The sequence below is a fragment of the Microplitis demolitor genome, chromosome 10 (assembly GCF_026212275.2).
Source record: "Microplitis demolitor isolate Queensland-Clemson2020A chromosome 10, iyMicDemo2.1a, whole genome shotgun sequence".
In the NCBI taxonomy this organism is placed as follows: domain Eukaryota; kingdom Metazoa; phylum Arthropoda; class Insecta; order Hymenoptera; family Braconidae; genus Microplitis; species Microplitis demolitor.
In genome coordinates this window covers 2,928,911-2,950,751 of record NC_068554.1, presented here as the reverse complement: position 1 = coordinate 2,950,751, position 21,841 = coordinate 2,928,911, and the positions used below count along the sequence as shown (strand labels likewise).

The window sequence follows — 21,841 nt, the reverse complement described above, 5'->3', positions numbered from 1 at the left end:
ATGGATGAGGGATTGCTGTGGTTCGTAAAATCATTTGCATGACAAGAAAAGTACCGGTGGTGAAGTTAGTTAGTAAACTACTTTTTTAAACTAATTAACCAATAAATAAATTTACTTTTTTTTTTTAACTTCAAATAATAATTCAGTGCTTTCAATTTTTTTTTTTTTTTTTATAATAGATAATTTACCTTGTTAGATCATCGAGATTCATGACACTGGGGTAGCATAGAAATATAACTAAATCTGATTCTGGTATATACAGCATTTGCCCCTGAAATATAAATTTTTAGTAATTTGATGACTTTTCTTTTTTTTTTACGGGAGGAAAAGAGTCTGAGATACAAAAAAAAAGGATATTTTTGTTATTTTTTTTTTCAGTGTAGCTTTTTTATTAAAATTCTTAAAATTTGTGACATTGTTAAGCATCATTTCAAGAATATTCTCCTAAATTTTCATAAAAAAATATTGAAAAATAAGCCAGTGGTAGTGGGGAGAGACGAGCCATAAAAAAAAGTCTCCATGCAGGCAGGATAACTCCTGACTGCTTCATTTGAAATCAAAAAACCAAAAAGATTTCTTTAGTACATAAGTTTGATGGATTTGAACGAAGAAATGAACAAAATATTCAGTTTTGAATTTTTGGTAAAGGCAATCAAAAAATTCTGATTTTTACCAAAAATTGCTCTTTTTGTTTGATTAAAAAATAAGTAATCATTGAAAAAAAAAAAATTCTTCGTCCAAATACAAGATAAACTTATGTACTAAAGAAATCTTTTTGGTTTTTTGATTTCAAATGAAGCAGTCATGAGTTATCCTGACTGCAGCATAGAGACTTTTTTTTGACTCGTCTCTCCCCACTACCACTGGCTTGTTTTTCAATATTTTTTTATGAAAATTTAGTAGAATATTCTTGAAATGATGCTTAACAATACTACAAATTTTAAGAATTTTACTAAAGCAGGTACTCTAAAAAAAAATCACAAAAATATGCTCTTCTTTTTGTATCTGACCCCTGCCCCCCTAAATAGATACTTGTTGTTGTTACCTTGAGACGTAAATTTGAAAATTCTTCGGACGCCTCAACTTGCATTACACCTTTTTTAGTTTTTAGTACATAGACAGTATTGATGTGTGACAATATATTTTCAAATGTTATATCTAAGTGTGGTCGTACCTGCAAAAAAAGTTTTATTTTATTTTTTTTTTTACTATTTATAATCCTAGTTGCTGAGTAATTATTTCATATAAATATAAATTTGTCGTTAAAAAATATTCATACAAATCTAAGCTGACCCTTACAATTTTTTTTTTTTTTTGTAATAAATTTCTGATTGATTCTTTATATTAAGGACGGAAAAAAAATTATATCAAATTTTCATTGAAAATAATCAGGAGATTGCAGATCTATTGATGTCAAAGATCTACAATAAAAAAAAAAGATCTACGATCTTCAGACCTCAGATTAAAATTTTTTATCACAAAATAATAAAAAAAATTTTAATTCCGTGTATACTGTAAAGTTTTTTAAAACAATACTCGAATCGATATTTTACTAGTGCTAGAATTATGAAAAGAATCCATGAAACAGGTCAACAAGCACCGCCCTCTTGTTTTTCACCCTGATCTTATCACACAGTTGCACTATCAATAATTGAAAACTTTTTAATAAAAAAAATTAACTAATTAGTTTTTGTTATACAAGCAAAGTTTTTTCTTTTTTTCTTTTGGTCTTTTACTTATTTTTTATAAGATGACGGTAGTACTGGTAGTAGATTTGAAATAATAAATTTTTTTTATCGAATTTACCGTTAGAAGTATGTCATTGAGTTTACAATTGCCACTTGTAACTTGGGGTATGACTCGTGTGATTGTGCATCCAGTTTGCACAATTGTCAGGTCACGATTGAACATCAAGTGAAATGGAAAAACGCGACAAAATGTCATTGGACTCACTTTAGGTTCTATAATCATTAAAATTTATAATTATTATCATCATCATTATTATTTAAATAATAATAAAATAAAACTTACCAACAGAAAGGGTTTCAAGTTCAGCAATCATGGGTTTGGTCGCAACACCAGGCGCTGATGTATCAGTGATAAGAAATTGTACATGATCACATTCTTCTTTAGATTTTAAAATTTTCATATCAACATCTGTTCCGTGAAGTCTTTTGGCAACTGTCTGCACAAATATTTAAGATTAAGATAAAAGAGAAAAAGAAAAAAAAATTTATACAATCAATATTGATAGTGATTTTAATTTTAAAAATTTAAAGAGAACATACTTTTACTATTCCAATAACAATATACTCAAGTCCTGGTCGGTCTGAGTAGTAGTGTAGTACCAGAGCACCATCCTCGGGTCTTTCTGTGCATCGAAATGACGGCGCTCTCATTCCTGGGTAAAGTGTACCCAAGTGATCATGTAAAGCATCTAAATTCTGTAAGATATTTTTATTCATGAAAAGTAAGGATATAAAAATAATTTGAATTAATTTTTTTTGGAGCTTATGAATTTCAAATTTTAAAATTGGGGCAGATGTTTGAAAATTATTTTTTTATTTTTTTTAAGATTGCTGAGAGCTAATTTTTTTTAATCAACAAAAAAAAAAAAAGATGAAAATTTAATCTGTGGTATGGTGGTTTTACTTAAATATATTGAGTGATATATCAAGGCTAGTCAATGAATTCAAAAAGTTTATCCTTAAACTTTTTTACCCCAAGGACACAATGTGATATTTCATCGCTAATGTGATTGCGGCGTCTCCAAAGACTCGACGGGAAAAATAAAAAGAATTTTCTTACATGATGCATGATATGTTTGTTGTAATTAGACATAATTAATGTTAAAAAAAAATAGTAAATTGCTAGAAAATTTTTAATGATTACAAAAATTATGTTTCTCTTTGTCATTATATTGAAAAATATTTTTCTCGTTATCTGGCAATCAGATTAAATATCGAGTAAAATAAAAAAAAATTTTAAATTTGAATTTGCCGCGAGTTCAAATTTTTTTTATAAACCTGCGGGCCAATTTTTTGATGAATAATTTTCAAAATTTATATATAGTCTTAATTTTTTTTATTTGATAAAAAAAAAGAAACTTACTTGTAAAAAATCTCGTGGTGTAGCTCCAAGTACTTCAAGAATTTTATCATACCCAGAATCTTGACAAAATTCAAAAAACATTCGACCAAATAATTCAAGTATTTCATTGGCTGGTATTTCTAAGTATGAAAAAAAAAATTAAATTAAGTCAAATCAATGCGTTAATTAATTTAATGAACAGATCAACTAATTGACTGATTAAAAATAATCAAATAGTTATACATACTCAAACGATTAACAGCCGCCGAAATAATATTATACGTTATTTCATCGTCATAAATTTGTCTCACAAGAAACTGTCCTTCCATATTGACGGCAGCATCTTTTCTGAATAAAAATAAAATGTAATTCAATAGAAGTTTAATAAAAAAAAAATATATAAAAAATAAATATAAGGGATGAATTGATATATTTTTAGAATTCAAAGTATTATCATTATTTACCGTCGGCAATATGAAAACATATCAATAGTTTTATTTACATTCTATTTGGCCAGGTATGAAAACAATAAATATATCGAGTCTCGCGAGAGTGATAAAAAATTATGCTCACCTAGAATATTTTAGCGTTAAATCAACCGGGGAATAAAACTTGAGGATAAAAAAATACTAAAGTATGAAATGGAAAATCAACGAATGTCGAGTGGTTTAAAAAAAAAATTAATGCAAGTGAGGTTTTTTTGTTGCAGTATGTATAAATTACAGTGTTTAGTAAAAGAGAATTTTTAGTGCTTCGGTACTCGCACGGGATTTATAAAATTGCGGATAGGAAACGGAATTTTTTAGTCTCCCTAATGGGACATTTATAAGATGGCTTGGCTTTAATTTAAAATAAAAAATTTATAGCTGTGAAATTTAAATTATTTTTCAAAATTTTCCATAAAAATAAAATTATTTATTTTTTTTTTTTTTTCAGACCGAAATTATAATTGTTATGGAATTTTTTTTTACTTGGTTTCAAAATTGGGCGGTTGAATTATTTGTGTGGAATATAAATTAAAATATAAAATATATGACATATAAATTAAAATTATACTTTTATACCCAATTTCAATAGTTGTAATTAAAAAATAAATTGATTGTATTTCTAATTGATTAAACTATAATTTCGTGTCGAAAAGTTAGTGATTTTAATTAACGATTGTTAAATTAAATTCCAAAGTCCTTTGAATTTTTTTTTAAATTTAATTTATATTTTAATTAAAAATAATTGTGCCAGTGTTTAAAATCCTAAAGCGATTGAACTTTTAATAACAAAAGATTAGTTTTTTTTTTTATTCAAACTTTTGATGAAAAAAAAAATCAATATATTTGTTTCTACAACTTTTTTTTTATTCTCAATCAAAGACTCATCAATACGTGCATGTACTTGACTGCACAGTATTCCGATCAATCATCTTATTTTTATTTATATTTCCGATCCTCACTGAAATTTGCACTTTCTACTAAACACACAAGCAAATAGACTAATTTATTTATACAAAACCCAAAATAAATATATAAACAAAATAAAAACAAAAGTAAATAAAACTTTTAACGTAAATTAAATTTGATGTTAAAAAAAAAAAAAAAAAAAAAAAAAAATAGTAACGAGTAATAAAAAAAAAATTGATTATCAAGATTAAAAGTAAAATCAATCACTGTCACAGTTATTGAACCTATAATAAAATACAAAAAATCTAATGGATGAAAAGTAAAAGAAAAATTTTAGATATTATTCTATTTCATATATATTTATATATATATGCGTACAAAAACCAGCAATAAATGGATTTGTTTATCCGTAGGGAATTTTTTTTTTGAAATAAAAATTGAAGTTAAATTTTAACCGCGAACCGAATGCCAATTTATGATATTTTACTATTTTTTGAATTTGTTACAATTAGTGATTTCTTACATAATTAATTTTTGAAAATAGAGTAAAATTTTTCTAAAGTTCAAAAAATTTTTCGTATTGAAAATTTGAATTTTTCTAAACTTGAGTTCCAAATTTCGTTCTCCAATTTGCTACAATTATATACACAAAATATTAATTATTAATTTAAATAAAGAGAATTTTTTTTTTAGAAATTAAAAAAAATATCAAAACCTAACTCGCGCGAATTTCAAAAATTGAGAAAAATTGTTAACCAGGAATTTTTTTTTCACTTTCATTTATTTCATACCCAGTGCTCAAAAGAAAAATTGCCGCTTTTTTGGATGACATATATATTCAAATTTAAAAAATATCAAAGTATGTTCTCCAGTATATTTTTTTTGTAGGGGTCTATTTGAGCACGTGGTCACTGCCGCGACTTGCAACTGTTCAAACCCATAGTGTAAAACTTTTTGAATAATTAAAAAAAAATTATCTAATTAATTATAAATAAGATAAATTTAAAAAAAAAAAAATAAATAAATAAATATTGAACTTACTTGATAGCTTCCCATGTTTCATTGTCAAATGTCTTAACAACAAGAAGTTCGAGTGCGTAATTCACAAAACCGTACTGCGGATAAAAATTTTTTTAAATCAATAAATAAATAAACAAATAAATAATTGTGTTAATAAAAAAAAAAAGAAAATAAAAAAAAAACAAGATGATTTAGGTGTTAAACATACCATGATTTATTATTAAATGAAACGTTCGCTGATTGCGAATTAATGAGTTACAAGTAATTAATAATTTATGTTATTATTGTTATCATTGTTGACTGATTATAAGAGTGTGTGTTTACTTGAAGCACACGAGACGCGAACTGCAAGTTAGTCCGCGTTTCACGATAAGTATCGATTTTTAACTGGAGCTAACTGCGCCACCTAGATACACACACTAAGGGTAGTTGTGGATACAGGGTGTTCTCGTATAATACAACCCCCGCATTTACTTGCAATCCGCTTTTCCCAACACATCAAACTCGAAACTTCACTTATGGAATAAAATTCAAATTCATTTTAACTAAAAACTTTAAATTTATAATGTTTCGATAAATATTTATTTATTTACTCTCGTTTAATATATATTTATTTATAGTATATTATTTATTAACAAAATAATTATTTTAAAATAAATAAATATATAAATCGGCTAGTAGAAGAGGTAATTGTGCGTACCGACATATGAGGGATTTATTTAATTTTTTTTTTTTTTTTAATCTTCTATGATTTTTTTTTAATAATGAAATTTAATAAAAATGAATAATGGATGATGGAGATAGAGGATTTTAAAATGTTGAAGGAAATAATGTTTATAAAAATGAAAAATAAATTTAAAAAAAGTTAATGGTATTGATTATATATTTTAATATATTTATTTTTTTAATTGGTATTGTTATTAAGCGGCTTTGAGGATTGAGTAAACTTTATTTCTTAGTTAATAATTTATAATATTTAAAGGAGAGCTCGTAAAGTTGGCCAGCTTTGGTAATCCATTATTTAAAAGTGACCTCATTTTAAGTTTACCTCGGGAAATGAAGGCATAGAAAGATTGACGAAAAAATAAAAGAAGAAAATTACTACGCATTCTCTTTTTCATATGTCTACATATATATTTGTAGGGTCGAATGAATAAGTTTCTGAATAAGAAGATTCATGTCACTAGAAATGAATTCTAGCTTTTAACTTTTTTTATGTTTAGTCTCAAGTTTTTTCCCTTTAGTTTAGTGTCAATTGAAATAATAAAAAAAAGTTTAATAATTTAAAAAAATTTTTTTTTTTTACAGGTTTTTAAAAAATTGTTTCTTACAAACTCTCGCTGAGTAATCACTCTAAAAATTCGCTTATCCGAGTGTACCTCGTGTTGTATCGTTACGTAAATTTTTCGCTTAGTCATCAGTTCATATAAAATTTTCTAAAGTGTAAATAAATCCAATTTTCGTTTTTATTTTTAAAATCTGTTTTTTATTTTTTAATAATTTTATTTTTTTTTTTTAAGTAGTGACAGTGCCAAATATTGACCGGGCTCTAATTAATCATAGGATATTTAAATAACTTTAAAAATTAAAAAATTGTTGAATTTGATTCATGAATTTTTGATGATATTTGATACCCGGTCATTAACTAGAGCTCGGTCAATATTTGGTACTTTTATTCTCTTCATAAAAATTAACGAGTTTTTTTTTTTTACGAAAATCTTTGTAAGAACTTAAGATTCTTATCACCGAAATATATTTATGATAAATTTGTTTTATATTAAGTTTATGATATATAAAAATAAAATATTTTTTATCTAAGGTGATCTTGTCCATGAGGAAAATATGAAACTGTTCATTGGAACGTGCACGAACGCTTTTACAGCAAAGGAACATGAAGCTATTTTCAGGTAAGTGCTTTTTTTCGTGTCTATCAATATCTTTTACGGGTTCTCCCGTAGTATTAGCTTTGGGCAGTGTTAGTGGTCTTTTATAAAGTAAAAAAAAACGGAAAAAAAAACATAAAAGAGTAGAGAAAAAAAATTTAACAGAAAAAAGTCGAATGTTAGTATGAAATTCTTTGTTGAATTGTTTCCTCGTCTAGTCAATTCTCGAAACGATTGTACAAATCTTATTTTCTTTGATTTTATTTGAGCTTTCTTTGGGATTTTACAATCACAACATCAAATCGTCATTGCAATATATTTCTTATCATTTAGTAAGAAATATATCTACGTACTATAAAAGATTAAAAAATGGATAAAGGAATTTTAAAAGACAGAAAAAGTGAACATGTAACTTTATTTAACGTTAGTTTGTAAAGCAGCTAATCACAAATTTCAAATACTAGATTATAAAATTTTAAGAAATGACTTGTGTGGAAGCCACATATGGCTTTTTTTAGTCGCCTGGTGGTGTGAAAGGTTCTTCATTTAGCATTTAGATGAAGATGTCAGTTATATCAGTATCTAATGTTTATGGAGCTGCTGATGGTTGGTTATCGGTCTCAGTTGAAGTTCCTGTAGAACTTGGAACAATTGCTGTGGTTGTTGGCGGATTAGTAGTAGGACCCTCGGTAGAAGTTTCAATAATTTCTGGAGTTGTTGGTGCAGCAGAAGAAGTTGTAATTGGATTGCCGGAAGTGGTACTTGGTTTTGGTGGTTTTGAACTTGAAGGTTGAGAAGTTGTTGGTTTTGGTGGATGGGAACTGGGAGGTTGAGTTGTTGGTTTTGGTGGATGGGAACTGGGAGGTTGAGTTGTTGGTTTTGGTGGATGTGGACTGGGAGGTTGAGTTGTTGGTTTTGGTGGATGGGAACTGGGAGGTTGAGTTGTTGGTTTTGGTGGATGGGAACTGGAAGGTTGATTTGTTGTTGGTTTTGGTGGATGGGAACTGGGAGGTTGAGTTGTTGGTTTTGGTGGATGGGAACTGGAAGGTTGATTTGTTGTTGGTTTTGGTGGATGTGGACTGGGAGGTTGAGTTGTTGGTTTTGGTGGATGTGGACTGGGAGGTTGAGTTGTTGGTTTTGGTGGATGTGGACTGGGAGGTTGAGTTGTTGGTTTTGATGGATGTGGATGAGGTTTAGAAGTAGTAGTTGGTTTTGGTGGATGTGAATGATGTTTAGGTGGATTTAAATGATCAAAATCCGAAGGTTCATCATCTGGTTTTGGATGAACTGGATGAGATGGATGGTTAGGATGGGGAGGTATTACTGGTGGATGAACTGGATGAGATGGATGGTGGATTGGTAGCACAGGTGGTGGATGATTTGGTGGTGAAACTGGTGGATGAACTGGACCTGGTTTATTTTGATCAATTTCATTTTGAGGATCGACATCTATTATTGATGTCAACCATATTGATTGTTTAATTGGAGTTGCCTAGATAATTGAATATTTATTAATAACACTACAATTAATCAGTTAATAGTATTATTAATGAACTAAACAACGAATAATTAAATCAATAAAGTCCATACCTCAATAACGGCAATGCCAATTAAGCTGATACAGAATATAAATAACTTCATTCCGAAATTTATATGCACTTTATAAATGGACGATTATTATTTTAACTCTAGTACTCAGGCCATTATTTACCGAGTATTTATACGCGCAAACTTTCTGTGTCTAATAAAAGAAGATAAAACCAATGATAAAATCAATCACTATTGAGAAACATTATTTTTAATTCGAGAACTGATAACAATAAATTAATAAAAGTTAGACGTTACGGAGCGTTAATCGTTTGAAGTAAACACAAAAACAAATTTTATCTGTTATTACTATTACTTTTTTATTGATAGATACAATCATCTTATTATTTTTATATCATACAGACATATACAATCAGATTATATAAAATTTTATTTTTCAATTCAGAGAATCTCCATTACAATGATTTATTCTCAAGTACATATACAGATAACATAAAATGATGGCAACTATAATTACACTTTATCGTCTTATTTATCATAAATATATTATTTAAAAGTGTAATATTATTTCCGGTTGGTTAATAAATCCAAGAATTAATATAATTACTTATTTTATGACGAGCAACTGCCCAAATACTCATTATTACAATAATCAAATTGATCAAAGATTAAACTGTAGAACACACATCTGACTTGATATAAATTACACTGATGATAAGTTTGCTGTTGGTAAATATACTGATAGTTAAATAAATATGAATAATATGAAGGCTGAACTATTTGATGGGCTGCCAAAATTTGATATGGCTTATATTCATTGCAATCACCTATGAGTGTATAAGTACAGTAATTATTGTTATCGAATGGTGAATAATTAGTGCATCTAACTTGGTACCAATTACAGCTGTTGGTCGTTCGAGATTTTAGAACGAATTGGAAATTGTAAGGGGTGTAAGTAAATGTTGGTGGGGTTGAAGCTTCTGAAGTTTTTGACGACTGGGATGTGGCCGACTGAGACAAGGCTTGAAGAATTTTTATAAAAATCTCGGCTAAAGTTAACTCGGTAGGTATTGCGTTTGTTGTTGCTTCGGGTTGTGTAGTTAAAGTTTTGGGTATTTCTGTAGTTATTTCAGGGGTAAAGGAAGTGGTTTTAATATTCGTAGTTGGTTCTGATGTGAAACTTGTTTGAGCTTCTGTAGTTGGAGTTTCTGTAGTAATCTCGGAAATTACAGTACTAGTTTTGATGTCTGTAGTTGATTCAGTAGTTGATCTAGTAACTACATTATCTGTAGTTGATTGTTGTGTAGTATAAACAGTTTGAATTTCTGTAGTTGGTTTTTCTGTAACTGATTCAGTAGTTAATCTAGTAACGACATCATCTGTAGTTGATTTTGATGTACTAAAGTCAATCTGAGACTCTGTAGTTGGAGAATCTGTAGTTAATTCTGAACTAAAAGTACTAGTTATGATTTCTGTAGTTGATTGTTGTGTAGTTGAAACAGTTTGAATTTCTCTAGTTGGTTTTTCTGTAATTGATTCAGTAGTTGATCTACTTACTACATCATCTGTAATTGATTTTGGTGTACTAAAGTCAATTTGAGCTTCTGTAGTTGGAGTTTCTGTAGTAAACTCGGAAATTAAAGTACTAGTTTTGGTGTCTGTAGTTGATTGTTCAGTAGTAGAAACAGTTTGAGCTTCTGTAGTTGGTTTTTCTGTAATTGATTCAGTAGTTGATCTACTTACTGCATCATCTGTAATTAATTTTGATGTACTAAAGTCAATTTGAGCTTCTGAAGTTATTTCAGGTGTAAAAGTACTAGTTTTGATTGCACTTGATTCTGATGTAGTAAAAATCGTTGGAGCTTGAGTATTTAGTGTTATATTTATTTCAGCAGAAGATGAAGTTTGTGATGCTTCTGTAGTTATTTTATATGTGAAACTACTGATTTCTTCGTTGCTCATTGGTTTTAATGTATATAAATTAGTTTGTGCTCCAGAAGCTGGTGTTTTAGCAGCTGTTTCACCGTTAGTATCTATTTTTGATATAATTGTTGAACCATAAGGAATTTCTGTGAAATTAATTACAGTTGCACCCTCTGTATATGGTTTCAAAGTAGAGACAATAGGTTCGTCGACAGGAGTCACTGTGTCTATAAATATAATTTCGTCAGTGTCAGTTTTAAAGACCCCTGGTGATGCTTCAGGCGTTTCCGTAATAATTTCACCACTTGATTCGACATTTCGAGAAACGGTCATGTATTCTAATGAGCTGTCAAGAGTTTGTGCTTCAGACGTTTTCGTGGCTAAATTAATTGTTTCATTAACAACTGATGCTTTCAATGTCATCACTGGTTCACTTACAGTTGATGATATTCTTTCATCATTAAAATTAATTGCCGTCAATTCAGTCGGTGCTGTCTATAAAAAAACATATATTTTTCATGAATTTGTAAGAACAATGGACAGTATTTAATATAAATTTTTTCATAAATGGAATCTAGCTTTAACTGTAACAAATTTCAGATCAAAAAATCTATTATTGACTAAAAGATGGACAAAAAACTCGCGTAAAAAAAAAATTAATTTTCGAATTTGATAATTTGTAATAAAATTCAAAAAAAGTCAACTATAAAAAATATTAATTTCAAAAATTGTGATGAACAACCAGAAAAAAAAATTAATTTTTAGGTTGGATATTAACCTACAAAATTATGCGTTTGCAGAACACGTGGCCGCACAACTTTAGAAAATTTTTGAAACATTAAAAAAAAAAAAGAAAGTATTCTGCATTGTGCTAAAAAATATTTTTGAACCCAAGCATAGTAAATTATATTTTTTTATTCTTTTAAGAATCGAGCAAATTATTTTTAGCAAAATTGCACTGCGGATAATATAAATTATATATCATAAAAATTCAAAGACAATTTAAATTATTTTGCATAATTACCTGGACAAGCGCACTGGCAAATAAAATAACACACAATAAATATAAAAACATGGTGATATATAAATAAAATACGTAAATTCAAAAATTCAAACGACACGACACTGATCTAGAATTTCAAATTGTATGTGACTGCATGAGTCTCTCGAAATAATTTGGAAGAAACAGGTCATAGAACTTTTATCTCTACCTTAAGGGCAGAGCGATTAAGAAACTATACGTCAGTATATACTATACTTATTTAAAATATATATTCCATGTGGTCAAAATTCTTCGAAAGAGAAGATAACAAACACTTTAGTAATAATTGTATGACTCATATTACGTAGATTGTTCGGTGAGTCGACAATGTTTACTATTACTTTAATTAATATCAAAGTATGAAGCAATCTAAGATGTACACAAAGTAAACACGGAAAACATTTAATTAATTTACATATTCTTATTCAATTTTGTTTATTTGTTTGCTTTATAAATTTATTTAATTATTGTAAATGAATATTTAGTATAAATATGACACAATTTGAAAAAAAATTTTTTAACCGGGGTAAAATGGGCCTTATTTTTTTTAAAACGAAAATTTTTTCTAATAATAATAATAATAATAATAATAATAATAATAATAATAATAATAATAATAATAATAATAATAATAATAATAATAATAATAATAATAATAATAATTGGAATTTAAAATTTAATAGATGTAAAATAGAGTAAAGTGAATCTCTAGAGACAATAAATAATTTAGTCTGTTTGTAATGTCACTATTATATAGTTACGTTATATATAAGTGCATTACAAGACGTAAATGGAGTTTATTGATTTTAGTCATGGAATTGCTTAGGATAGGTATGATTTTGCCACAAGCAACGAGCATCAGTTGCTCTCGACTGCACTGTACCGGGCTGATAATTGCTACGAGCATCAGGAATGGAACATCAAGAGGTCATCCTATTATTTAATCAGAGTATTATTATTATTATTATTATTATTATTATTATTATTATTATTATTATTATTATTATTATTATTATTATTATAGTTAATATCTATGGAGACTGATATTTTCACTACTACACATCATCAAACCAGCTAGAGCAAAAAAATAATCAGTGAAAATGATAATAGAGATAATAAAAATTTAATTTAGTCTGGTAATTTAATAATTAAAAGTAATTAAAATTAATGTATATATAAAATTTATCAAGTGACTAGATTAAATTTAATCACCCTTGACATTAAACGTATCCTAATTTTCATAACGACAGTCATTAAAACATTTAATCAATAAATAATGTCTGCATGATGAAACTTTACATGTAACGATGTTAATTACAAGTTTCTCTGGGTGAACTAATTCAAATATGACAACAATATATTCAAACAATCTCTTATTGATTAGAATTTCTACAAAGAAGTCCCATGACATTTTCATGTACACCGAAGAACGTTAACAAGACTTTAAATCTTTTTTAATTTCCTACTAACTGCAATAACTACACGGAGAGAAAATTATGGCAACTGTTCCTAGTACGTTTATGAAATATCCCATACCGTTATGGTAATGATTACTTGGGATTATGGGATATAGATCCATACTTTCTGGGAAAAGTTTCCATAAGTATGGGAAAAATTCCTATCATTATGGTAACAGTTTCCATATCGCATGTGAAAGAATCATGGTAATGATTACCATACTCATAGGAATAGTTCCCATAAGCAGATAGTAACCGATCCTATAACCACATTGTAATGGTTCCTAAGTATGTATGGTAATGGTTGCCATAATATTATGGTAACTATTCCCATAATATTATGGTAATAGTTACTATAATATTATGGTAATCATTCCCATAATGTATAGAAATTATTACCATGATATTATGGTAACCGTTACCATAATATTAGGGGAATAGTTACCATAATATTATGGTAATAATTCCCATATATTATGGTAATGATTACCATAATATTATGATAACGATTACCATAATGTATGGGAATTATTATCATAATATTATGGTAACCATTATCATAGTTACATGGTAACGATTACCATGATTCCATAGGAACTATTCCGATACCATATGGGAATTATGGGAATGAATACCATAATAGTTATGGGTGCCGTTCCTATAATCAACATTCCAAAAAAACCGGTTATCATGCAGTATGGGAACCATTCCCATAATATATTGTAATTGTTACCATAATTTTCTCTCCGTGTACCCTTGCAAAATCCATGGATAACTTTAAACCTCCGAACGATTAGACGCTGCGCCAAATATAAAAATGTGTCAAAAAATGGTTTTTAATTTATCACATAAAAAAAAAAAAAAACCGTGTTGCTCAATAGAGTATGTAATATTTGTGAAATATAAACGCGGAAATGAAATTTTTAATTATTGATGGGATAATTTATATTTAAAATAAACCGATGTACCAATAATGTTCATTCCCACGTATTTTTTTTCGATCATATTATCGATATATAAGAAACGTGATGGCATTTTCAATTAAACTTGTCTTGTTGCTCCGAACCAGAACCTCGTTATTGACATTTTCCAGCGGTTTTTGAGCTTTTATTTCAATTCTCTCAGCAATCGCGATCAAATCACATTTCATTTTATTTTTTCACTGCTTATAATTTTATTATTTTCGTTATTTATTTTATTGTGGACATTAATACCGCATTTTTAAAAATATTAATAAAAATAAACAATTATTCCCGAGAGATATGCCGTTAGATCTTACGGTTATTCTGTAATTTTCTTCCTTCCGAGAAAATTAAGTGGTTTACGTGACAGCAATACACCTGGAAGGCTTCAGTTTCACGCTCGTTAACACACCTACACCTTTGGGGTTTGTATATACATGTATATTACTCTCTATTTATCAGATGCGCGACGATCCCTTTACTTCAATCTCTCAGAACTTGTCACAGCAAGATTGATTACAAGTTTATTATATTATATAGGCTAAGCGAGGAAGTGCTGGACTTTTTTTAAAATCAATATCATTTACAATGTCTAGTACTGACCGTTTTGCCGGTTGGGTCTCTGAGTATTTTTTTAAATTTAATAAAAATATTTATGTGACAATCCGACTTCCATAAACCGAGGGTTGGAGAAAGGGAGGGTAATGAATAAATTCAATTTTTTAATTTTGGATATGGTGAATCTAACTTTTTATTTTATTTTGAGAAAATTACGAAAATCTGGTTTCCGGCTAAAAAGCAAAATTTGAAAAAATATTTTTTAAAAACTAATAAAAATTACTCGGGTGCGAATTTAAGTAAAACATAAAAAATAAATTTTTCGGAAAATGTTTGGAAAATTTTTCTGGAAAATGTTTGACCCTGCGGGAAAACTCCAAAACTTCCCGGTTTTCAAACTCAGGAAACTGAGTCTAGATTATCTGTAGAATTTCGTAGACGGCGATCCTGATCAAAATTAGGGCGTCCGTGGGAAGTTTGGAGACCTCGAGGATATCAGACAAGTCTTCTGGAAGAACCCTAGCACATAGAGTAGGAAAAATTTTTTTTCCATACCGAACCCTGGGTCTAGATTTTCTATAGAATTTCTATCGATTTTTCCGATATCTTTGAAACATAACCAATTTCGAACAAAATTAAAAAATTTTATCTTTTGTTTTTCTTTCGTAGCTTACAGCTATAAAAATTGAATTTAAAAATTTATAAGCGTCCATTGTATTTTTCTTAATACCCACCCCACGATCGATTAAATAAAACAACAACACTAATAACAAACCAGTAAAACCTACATTTAACATGAAAACAGTTTACTACCATCTATTATCTTTTCAGTTTGTTTGTTGACCATAAAACAGATCCATAAATATAACTATACACACGAACACACATCTACATACATAAACATGAAAAATCATTCAAGTTATAATCTTCCCCTATTTTCTTAATAGTTATAGTTAGTTATCACAACAAACTCATGTTTCTTGTCTACCGTTAAAATATATACGATAAAAAAAAAAACATAATTTCACCGTCGGGAAATAAGATGTCACGATAATTTAACTCTTACGCTTACTCTTACTCTAAAAAGTATGAGTAGTGATGCAAGTATAAGTTAGAGGTGTAAGAAAGTAACAACGAAACCCCTATACTACACAAGTCTGTACTTGAACCATAAAAATTTATGACTCAGCTTGTCTATACGATGAGTTAAAAGTATGTACCCTACTCTATATTACATATTACTGATGATGTATGAGCTATATATATATATATATATATATATATATATATATATATATGTAGTTCGGGTGATGTAAAATCGATCATAATATTCCTCGAGGTGATTTTAGATTCTATGAACACAGTATGAGTATGAGTATGAGTAAGAGTAAGAGCATACAAGTGGGGAGTAAGAGGCTAAACTTAACTACTTATTACGTATATTAGGTCAACTTGCTATCATACAATATTACCCTTTCCCCTTTTACTCTCTACATATAACTTATAACACATTTGAATCAACAAGATTCCTATTACTGGTGATGATTATAACTCGCATGAGATGATGGACAAATTAGGTTATGTTTAACAAGCTAACTAATATATATATGTATATATATAATAACGTGATATTGCTGCCCCCTTTTATCATGTTGGCATCAGTAGGATCATAATACTACAGAGAATTAACGAATGTTATTATTATTATTAATATAATTTGGACACGAGGGAATTACATGTCGCATGTAATAAATTACATGAAATGATACGACTCTTTTTGTAATGAGTTATTTCTTAAGCTGTTTATTAATGGCATTAATATAATTAATTTTATGTGTTGACTCAAGCTTAACGTAGACTAGATAACTTTAGCTATAACTATTACTATTACTCTAAATGGACTTTGTTACAGTAATATATCTTTTGTCTCAGCTGTTTGTAAGTATAACGGCCATTATTCTTAAACTCGCGCCTCACTACGGGAAAACTTTTAACTTTTAAAATAAAAATATATACTATCGATAGAAATGGATACTTTTAGAAAACTTTGTTTATCACAGCTATTGTATGAGTATTTTTTTTTTAACAGATAATTATTTAATGAATTAGGTGAAATATATTTTTAAGCTGATAAATATACTGGGGTTCAATTTAAAAAAATGGCGGGAGATAGTCTATGTTAGTGGTATTTAAATTTGTTTTATGGTTATGTTGCAATTAATGTTGATACTGTGGGTTATTATTTATGTATTTGGGTATATGACTACAAAAAGGGGTGGAAACAACAAAAACGGAGATTAATGAAAGCCTAGAGGATGTTTAAATTTATAAAGTTTTGATCTTATCCACACGTGGAAAGTTTAATGTATAGTTGCGTAGTGTGCGGTTGGCTAGAGGTTTCTATGTACGAATGTTTTGCTGAAGTTAATGTTGTAGTAACCTATGATATTAGGTTAGAGGTTAGCTATAAAGGTACTAGAGCTTCATCAAGTTTGTTGAGCTTAGTCTGAGTATTCGCATCAGAACTGTTTTTTAAATTATTTTTTTGTTAGTTTATAATCTGAGTATTATCTATGGTAACTTATTTCATATAAAATATTAAGTAAATTTTTGAAAAATAAATTATATTATTTTGAAAAAATACTGAATATACTATAAGTAATTCAAAAATAGTTACTACACGGAGAGAAAATTATGGTAACAGTTACAATATATTATGGGAATGGTTTCCATACTGCATGGTAACCGGTTTTTTTTAAATGTTGATTATAGGAACGGCACCCGTATATATTATGGTAATCATTCCTATAATTATGGGTATAATTCCTATATGGTATGGGAATAGTTCCTATGGAATTATGGTAATCGTTACTATGTACCTATGGTAATGGTTACTATAATATTATGGTAATTGTTACCATAATATTATGGGAATAGTTACCATAATATTATGGGAATGGTTACTATAATATTATGGTATTCGTTACCACAATATTATGGTAATCGTTACAATAATATTATGGGAATAGTTACCATAATATTATGATAATGGTTACTATAATATTATAGGAATAGTTACCATAATATATAGGACTTATTCCCATATATACTCAGGAACCATTACAATGTGGTTATAGGATCGGTTCCTATTTGCTTATGGGAACTATTCCTATGAGTATGATAATCATTACCATAATTCTTTCACATGCGATATGGGAACTGTTACCATAATGATAGGAATTATTCCCATACTTATGGAAACTTTTCTCAGAAAGTATGGATCTGTATCCCATAATCCCAAGTAATCATTACCATAACGGTATGGGATGATATTTCATAAACGTACTAGGAACAGTTGCCATAATTTTTTCTCCGTGTACTTGAATAACAACAGAAATTCCTGGTGGATCCCAATTACGGTAAATTACATTAATTACCGTAATTTGGAAAAATTGTAGTAAACATGCGGCATTTTAGGCAAAAGTACGATAAATTTACCGTAAAATTTTGGTAAGTCTGCGGTATTCTATCGTAAAGTGAAGCATACCGTAAAATGGAGTATAAAATACCGTAAATTAATGTATATTTTAGTAAATTACCGTAATTCGGATCAGCCAGGGTATATTTTGACTAAAAAATAATGTAATTTCACACCCTCTGACGCGCTCTGAGTTAAAATTTTTCCACTGGTTCACTCACGATAAATTGTACCTGGAATTTAGCTCCGCCAGTGACAGAGTTGTCTTACTGCTCGTAAGTAATTCCATATGCTAGGGTTCAAATCCTGACTCGTGTTTTCCAACCAATAAAGTAATCGACTGTACCGATTGGGTTTTTTGAGGCTTTCCCAAGAACATTGTAATTGCACCATTGCGGGCATATGCGACACAAAATAAAATTTTTGTTCCAAAATCTAAATTTCCATTTTGGACTCAAAATTTCATCATGAATTTAAATAATTCGCGAGATTTACTTATTTCTGATCAAATCAACAAGAAAAATTTCATTTTAGATATATTTTCGTTTTTTCAATTATAGTTTGAATAGAAAAATTTTTTTGGTTACAATTTTAAACTTTACTATTTCTGCTTTTGATAAGAGACAACAGAGTTAATAAGAGAAAAATGTCAGATACAAAACATTTGATAGAAAAAAAAGTTGAGGCAAATTGATAAAATTCTTTAAAAATAGCAACTTTGTAGATTTTTTTTTCTTCTTTTAAGATAAAAGTTTATTTTTCTTTTTACTCTGACCCTTGAAAGGATTCACGTCGTCGGTTGCTTGTGCTTCTACATTGTCTATGTCTATATGAGATATATATATCACCAATACTATACACTAATGTAGTGTAATGTAATGTAAGAGAGTGGACAGGTCGCAAAAGCCTTTCAAGACCAAATATCCGGTGTCTGCGAGATATTTTTTTTTGTCTCTATTTTTTCATTCTCTTTAATCTGTCTTTGCTTTTAGCTACCTTTATAAACGTACTTAAGTCTGACCAAAAAAGAAAAAAAAAACCCAGCTCCGAAATACAAAACACTTAAATTATAAATGTTCTTATAAAATATTTATTGCTAGTCACTAAGTACCGATAAATAAAAAATTTTCGTGATTCTTAGCACGTGTGCGTTAATCGATAGCTCGAGAGTTAACGCGTGCTAAGAATAGGTGATAATGATGATGATGAGAATGAGGATGAGGATGAAAATGAGAATCATCATAAGATTGGAATCAAACCAAGTGAAAAGGTTGCGTGTGATCTTTGATGCTTGCGTGACGGTGATAAAATATAGGTGGAAATAAAAAAGTGAAGTATCATTTCCACAGGAAAATTTATAATCAGTCGGGAGTGGTTTTATTTTTATTTCACTGAATAATAAATCGCTAGGGAGTTGAGTATCTACAAGAGACTCGGGTACTTGGTATTTAAATTATATCTATAAATTATACGCAGCAATACGAATAAAAATTTTCGATTACAATATTTTTTTGAATTCTCAATTCATTAAATTAAAATTTTTTCTGTTAATTTTCGGGACTGAAATAAAAAAATTTCATTAAATAATTCTAAAACAAAAAAAAAAAAAATCGACTATCAGTCGACCCTGCGGGACAGCCCCAAAGTTTCCGCTGTTTTTTCGAGCTCCTTGAACTCGAGAAATTTCTTTAGGATTTCTTTAGGATTTGGAGAAGTTTTTAAAAATAACGCTAGCCCAAAAAAGTAAAAAAAAAAAAAAGAAGAGCTCTTCGAGCTCAAAAATCTATTAGGTTAAAAAAAATGAGCAGCTAATTTTGGCTGGCCCTTCCTTAATTAAATAATGAAATATTTGTAAATCCATGAACTTTTTGTAAAATGTCAAACAAAAAAAGATTGCTTGATAAATAATGAAATAATCGAGATCACTTGTCAATCCGTTTCAAGCGGAGTTGTCATTTATATTTAACCGATAAAATCCTAAAATGAAGTTACGAGTTTATTACGTGAGGGTTACATTGACGACGTGTTTTCATCGGTCGGATCTCGAAACAAGTGAGAGAGCAAGTACGAGTTTATTTCCAACGATGACACGATCGATCGAATTTAGGCACGTCCGTATATAATAGTGTCCGGAAATCCAAAAGTGTTGGAACGGTGTTCTATTCCGGTAACAAGCCAATCTATACCCATGCCTATGTCCAAATACATCGATAGTAATAGTCACCAATACACTCTAGTTATTAACCTACACCAGATACATACAGTTCGTAATATACAAAATCTCATTTGAATCGATTTTACGCGGGCTTTGCGCTCGTTTAAGCAAAATAATCATTTTATCACCGGCTATATCTCTCCACGGTTCACATGCGCGACCGATCAACCCACTCGCCCAGCTGGACCGAAATTTTCAATGCGGTCCGGGATTTTATCCGCGATCAACCCTCATCCTCAAATATTTATAACCGTTATACGCACGATTGCGTGAGACCAATACGCTCCGATTACCATTTTTTGTTTTTAATAATTTCATTATCACTTTTACTGCTCGAAATAATTGATAAAACATTTCCTTATTATTATTTATACATATATATATATATATATATATATATCCTTTTTTATTATTATTATTATTATTATTATAATAATAATCTGAAATAATCAAACTTTTATTCAGATAAATTTAAATCTTTTATTTCGACGAGGATTCTATTTGTCTTCGTTTCATAAAGCTTGTGTATATAAATATATATGAATGTATGTGATATATATACCTCGATAAAAAAGTATCTTTTTTATATGCAGGATGTGATGCAGGATGTATAGGCTAGCGAATAGACAAGATCAAGTTTGATTGATAGGCTTGTCAAGAGACGATTTAACAAAACTTCCGATGATAACCACCGAAATTGAGGCAGTTTTTGTACAATCCTATGAAAACTTTATATCCTTTTTTCCTCTTGATAGAAGCTTATACCCGTGTCATTTGTCCAATATTTTTTTCGCCGACTGAAACAAATAAATAATAAATTTAACGTATTGAAATTTTTAGTGAAAATTTTACGGTTATTTTCAGCTCTGAATATGTCAGTCATGTCATCAATTTATGCCAAAAAAATTTATTTCAAATGGCTCCAAAAAAAAAAAATTCAATACAGCTAATTATTGTCATAGTTATAATTTTTTGACTTCGGAAATTACTTTGGTATAAATGATCTGTAATAAAAAAAAAATGAAAAACCTGAGACAGAAATCGCTCTCTTTCAAAAGTTCAAAAATTCAAATTTTTTTTGACTCTACTTCACTAATATTTTGGTGTGAATTTCGAGAGAGCCATAGCCCTCATGATTTCCATGTTACCCTTACATACAAGTTTTTTTTAAACTTGCACCTGTCCATTTTCCCCATTTTTCCACTATATCGACTTTCTCAATAGCAAAATTTCGTCTGTGTATCGATATTCAAAAAAAAATTCTGTTTCAT

General features: G+C 28.8%; 3 protein-coding genes across 4 annotated transcripts in view; all 3 read right to left on the bottom strand.

Moving 5' to 3' along the window:
- Positions 1 to 21,841, bottom strand: part of LOC103569979 (guanylate cyclase soluble subunit beta-1) — a 61,761-nt gene that overhangs the window by 6,608 nt on the left and 33,312 nt on the right. Inside the window, exons 2-10 of one of the 2 annotated variants that reach the window (XM_014442014.2) lie at positions 21,133 to 21,367; positions 5,526 to 5,599; positions 3,338 to 3,438; positions 3,112 to 3,230; positions 2,289 to 2,444; positions 2,032 to 2,185; positions 1,807 to 1,961; positions 1,046 to 1,174; positions 189 to 271 (exon numbers count right to left, since the gene is read on the bottom strand). In XM_014442014.2, the coding sequence (XP_014297500.1) occupies positions 189 to 271; positions 1,046 to 1,174; positions 1,807 to 1,961; positions 2,032 to 2,185; positions 2,289 to 2,444; positions 3,112 to 3,230; positions 3,338 to 3,419 (878 nt within the window). In that variant the 5' untranslated portion in view covers positions 3,420 to 3,438; positions 5,526 to 5,599; positions 21,133 to 21,367. Of the gene's footprint in view, positions 1 to 188; positions 272 to 1,045; positions 1,175 to 1,806; positions 1,962 to 2,031; positions 2,186 to 2,288; positions 2,445 to 3,111; positions 3,231 to 3,337; positions 3,439 to 5,525; positions 5,600 to 5,712; positions 5,829 to 21,132; positions 21,368 to 21,841 lie in introns of those variants that run through there. The other variant, XM_014442013.2, reaches the window with a different exon arrangement.
- On the bottom strand, positions 7,786 to 9,206 carry LOC103570075 (splicing factor 3A subunit 2). The gene is made up of 2 exons (XM_053742259.1): positions 8,978 to 9,206; positions 7,786 to 8,879 (listed from the first exon to the last, which is right to left on the bottom strand). Exons 1-2 carry the CDS (start codon positions 9,026 to 9,028, stop codon positions 7,977 to 7,979), a joined length of 954 nt encoding a protein of 317 aa, XP_053598234.1. The 5' UTR covers positions 9,029 to 9,206; the 3' UTR covers positions 7,786 to 7,976.
- LOC103569977 (mucin-2) lies at positions 9,292 to 12,146 on the bottom strand. Its single transcript, XM_008547557.3, has 2 exons — positions 11,883 to 12,146; positions 9,292 to 11,353 (listed from the first exon to the last, which is right to left on the bottom strand). The coding sequence occupies exons 1-2, from the start codon at positions 11,931 to 11,933 to the stop codon at positions 9,548 to 9,550; spliced, it is 1,857 nt and encodes a 618-aa protein (XP_008545779.1). The 5' UTR covers positions 11,934 to 12,146; the 3' UTR covers positions 9,292 to 9,547.

Excerpts from the sequence above, each read along its gene's own strand:
- LOC103569977 (XM_008547557.3), bottom strand. The coding sequence starts at position 11,933 with ATGTTTTTATATTTATTGTGTGTTATTTTATTTGCCAGTGCGCTTGTC. Across the intron at positions 11,354-11,882 it reads TTGCCAGTGCGCTTGTCCAG|ACAGCACCGACTGAATTGAC; the intron begins GTAATTATGCAA and ends GTTTTTTTATAG.
- LOC103570075 (XM_053742259.1), bottom strand. The coding sequence starts at position 9,028 with ATGAAGTTATTTATATTCTGTATCAGCTTAATTGGCATTGCCGTTATT. Across the intron at positions 8,880-8,977 it reads TTGGCATTGCCGTTATTGAG|GCAACTCCAATTAAACAATC; the intron begins GTATGGACTTTA and ends TCAATTATCTAG.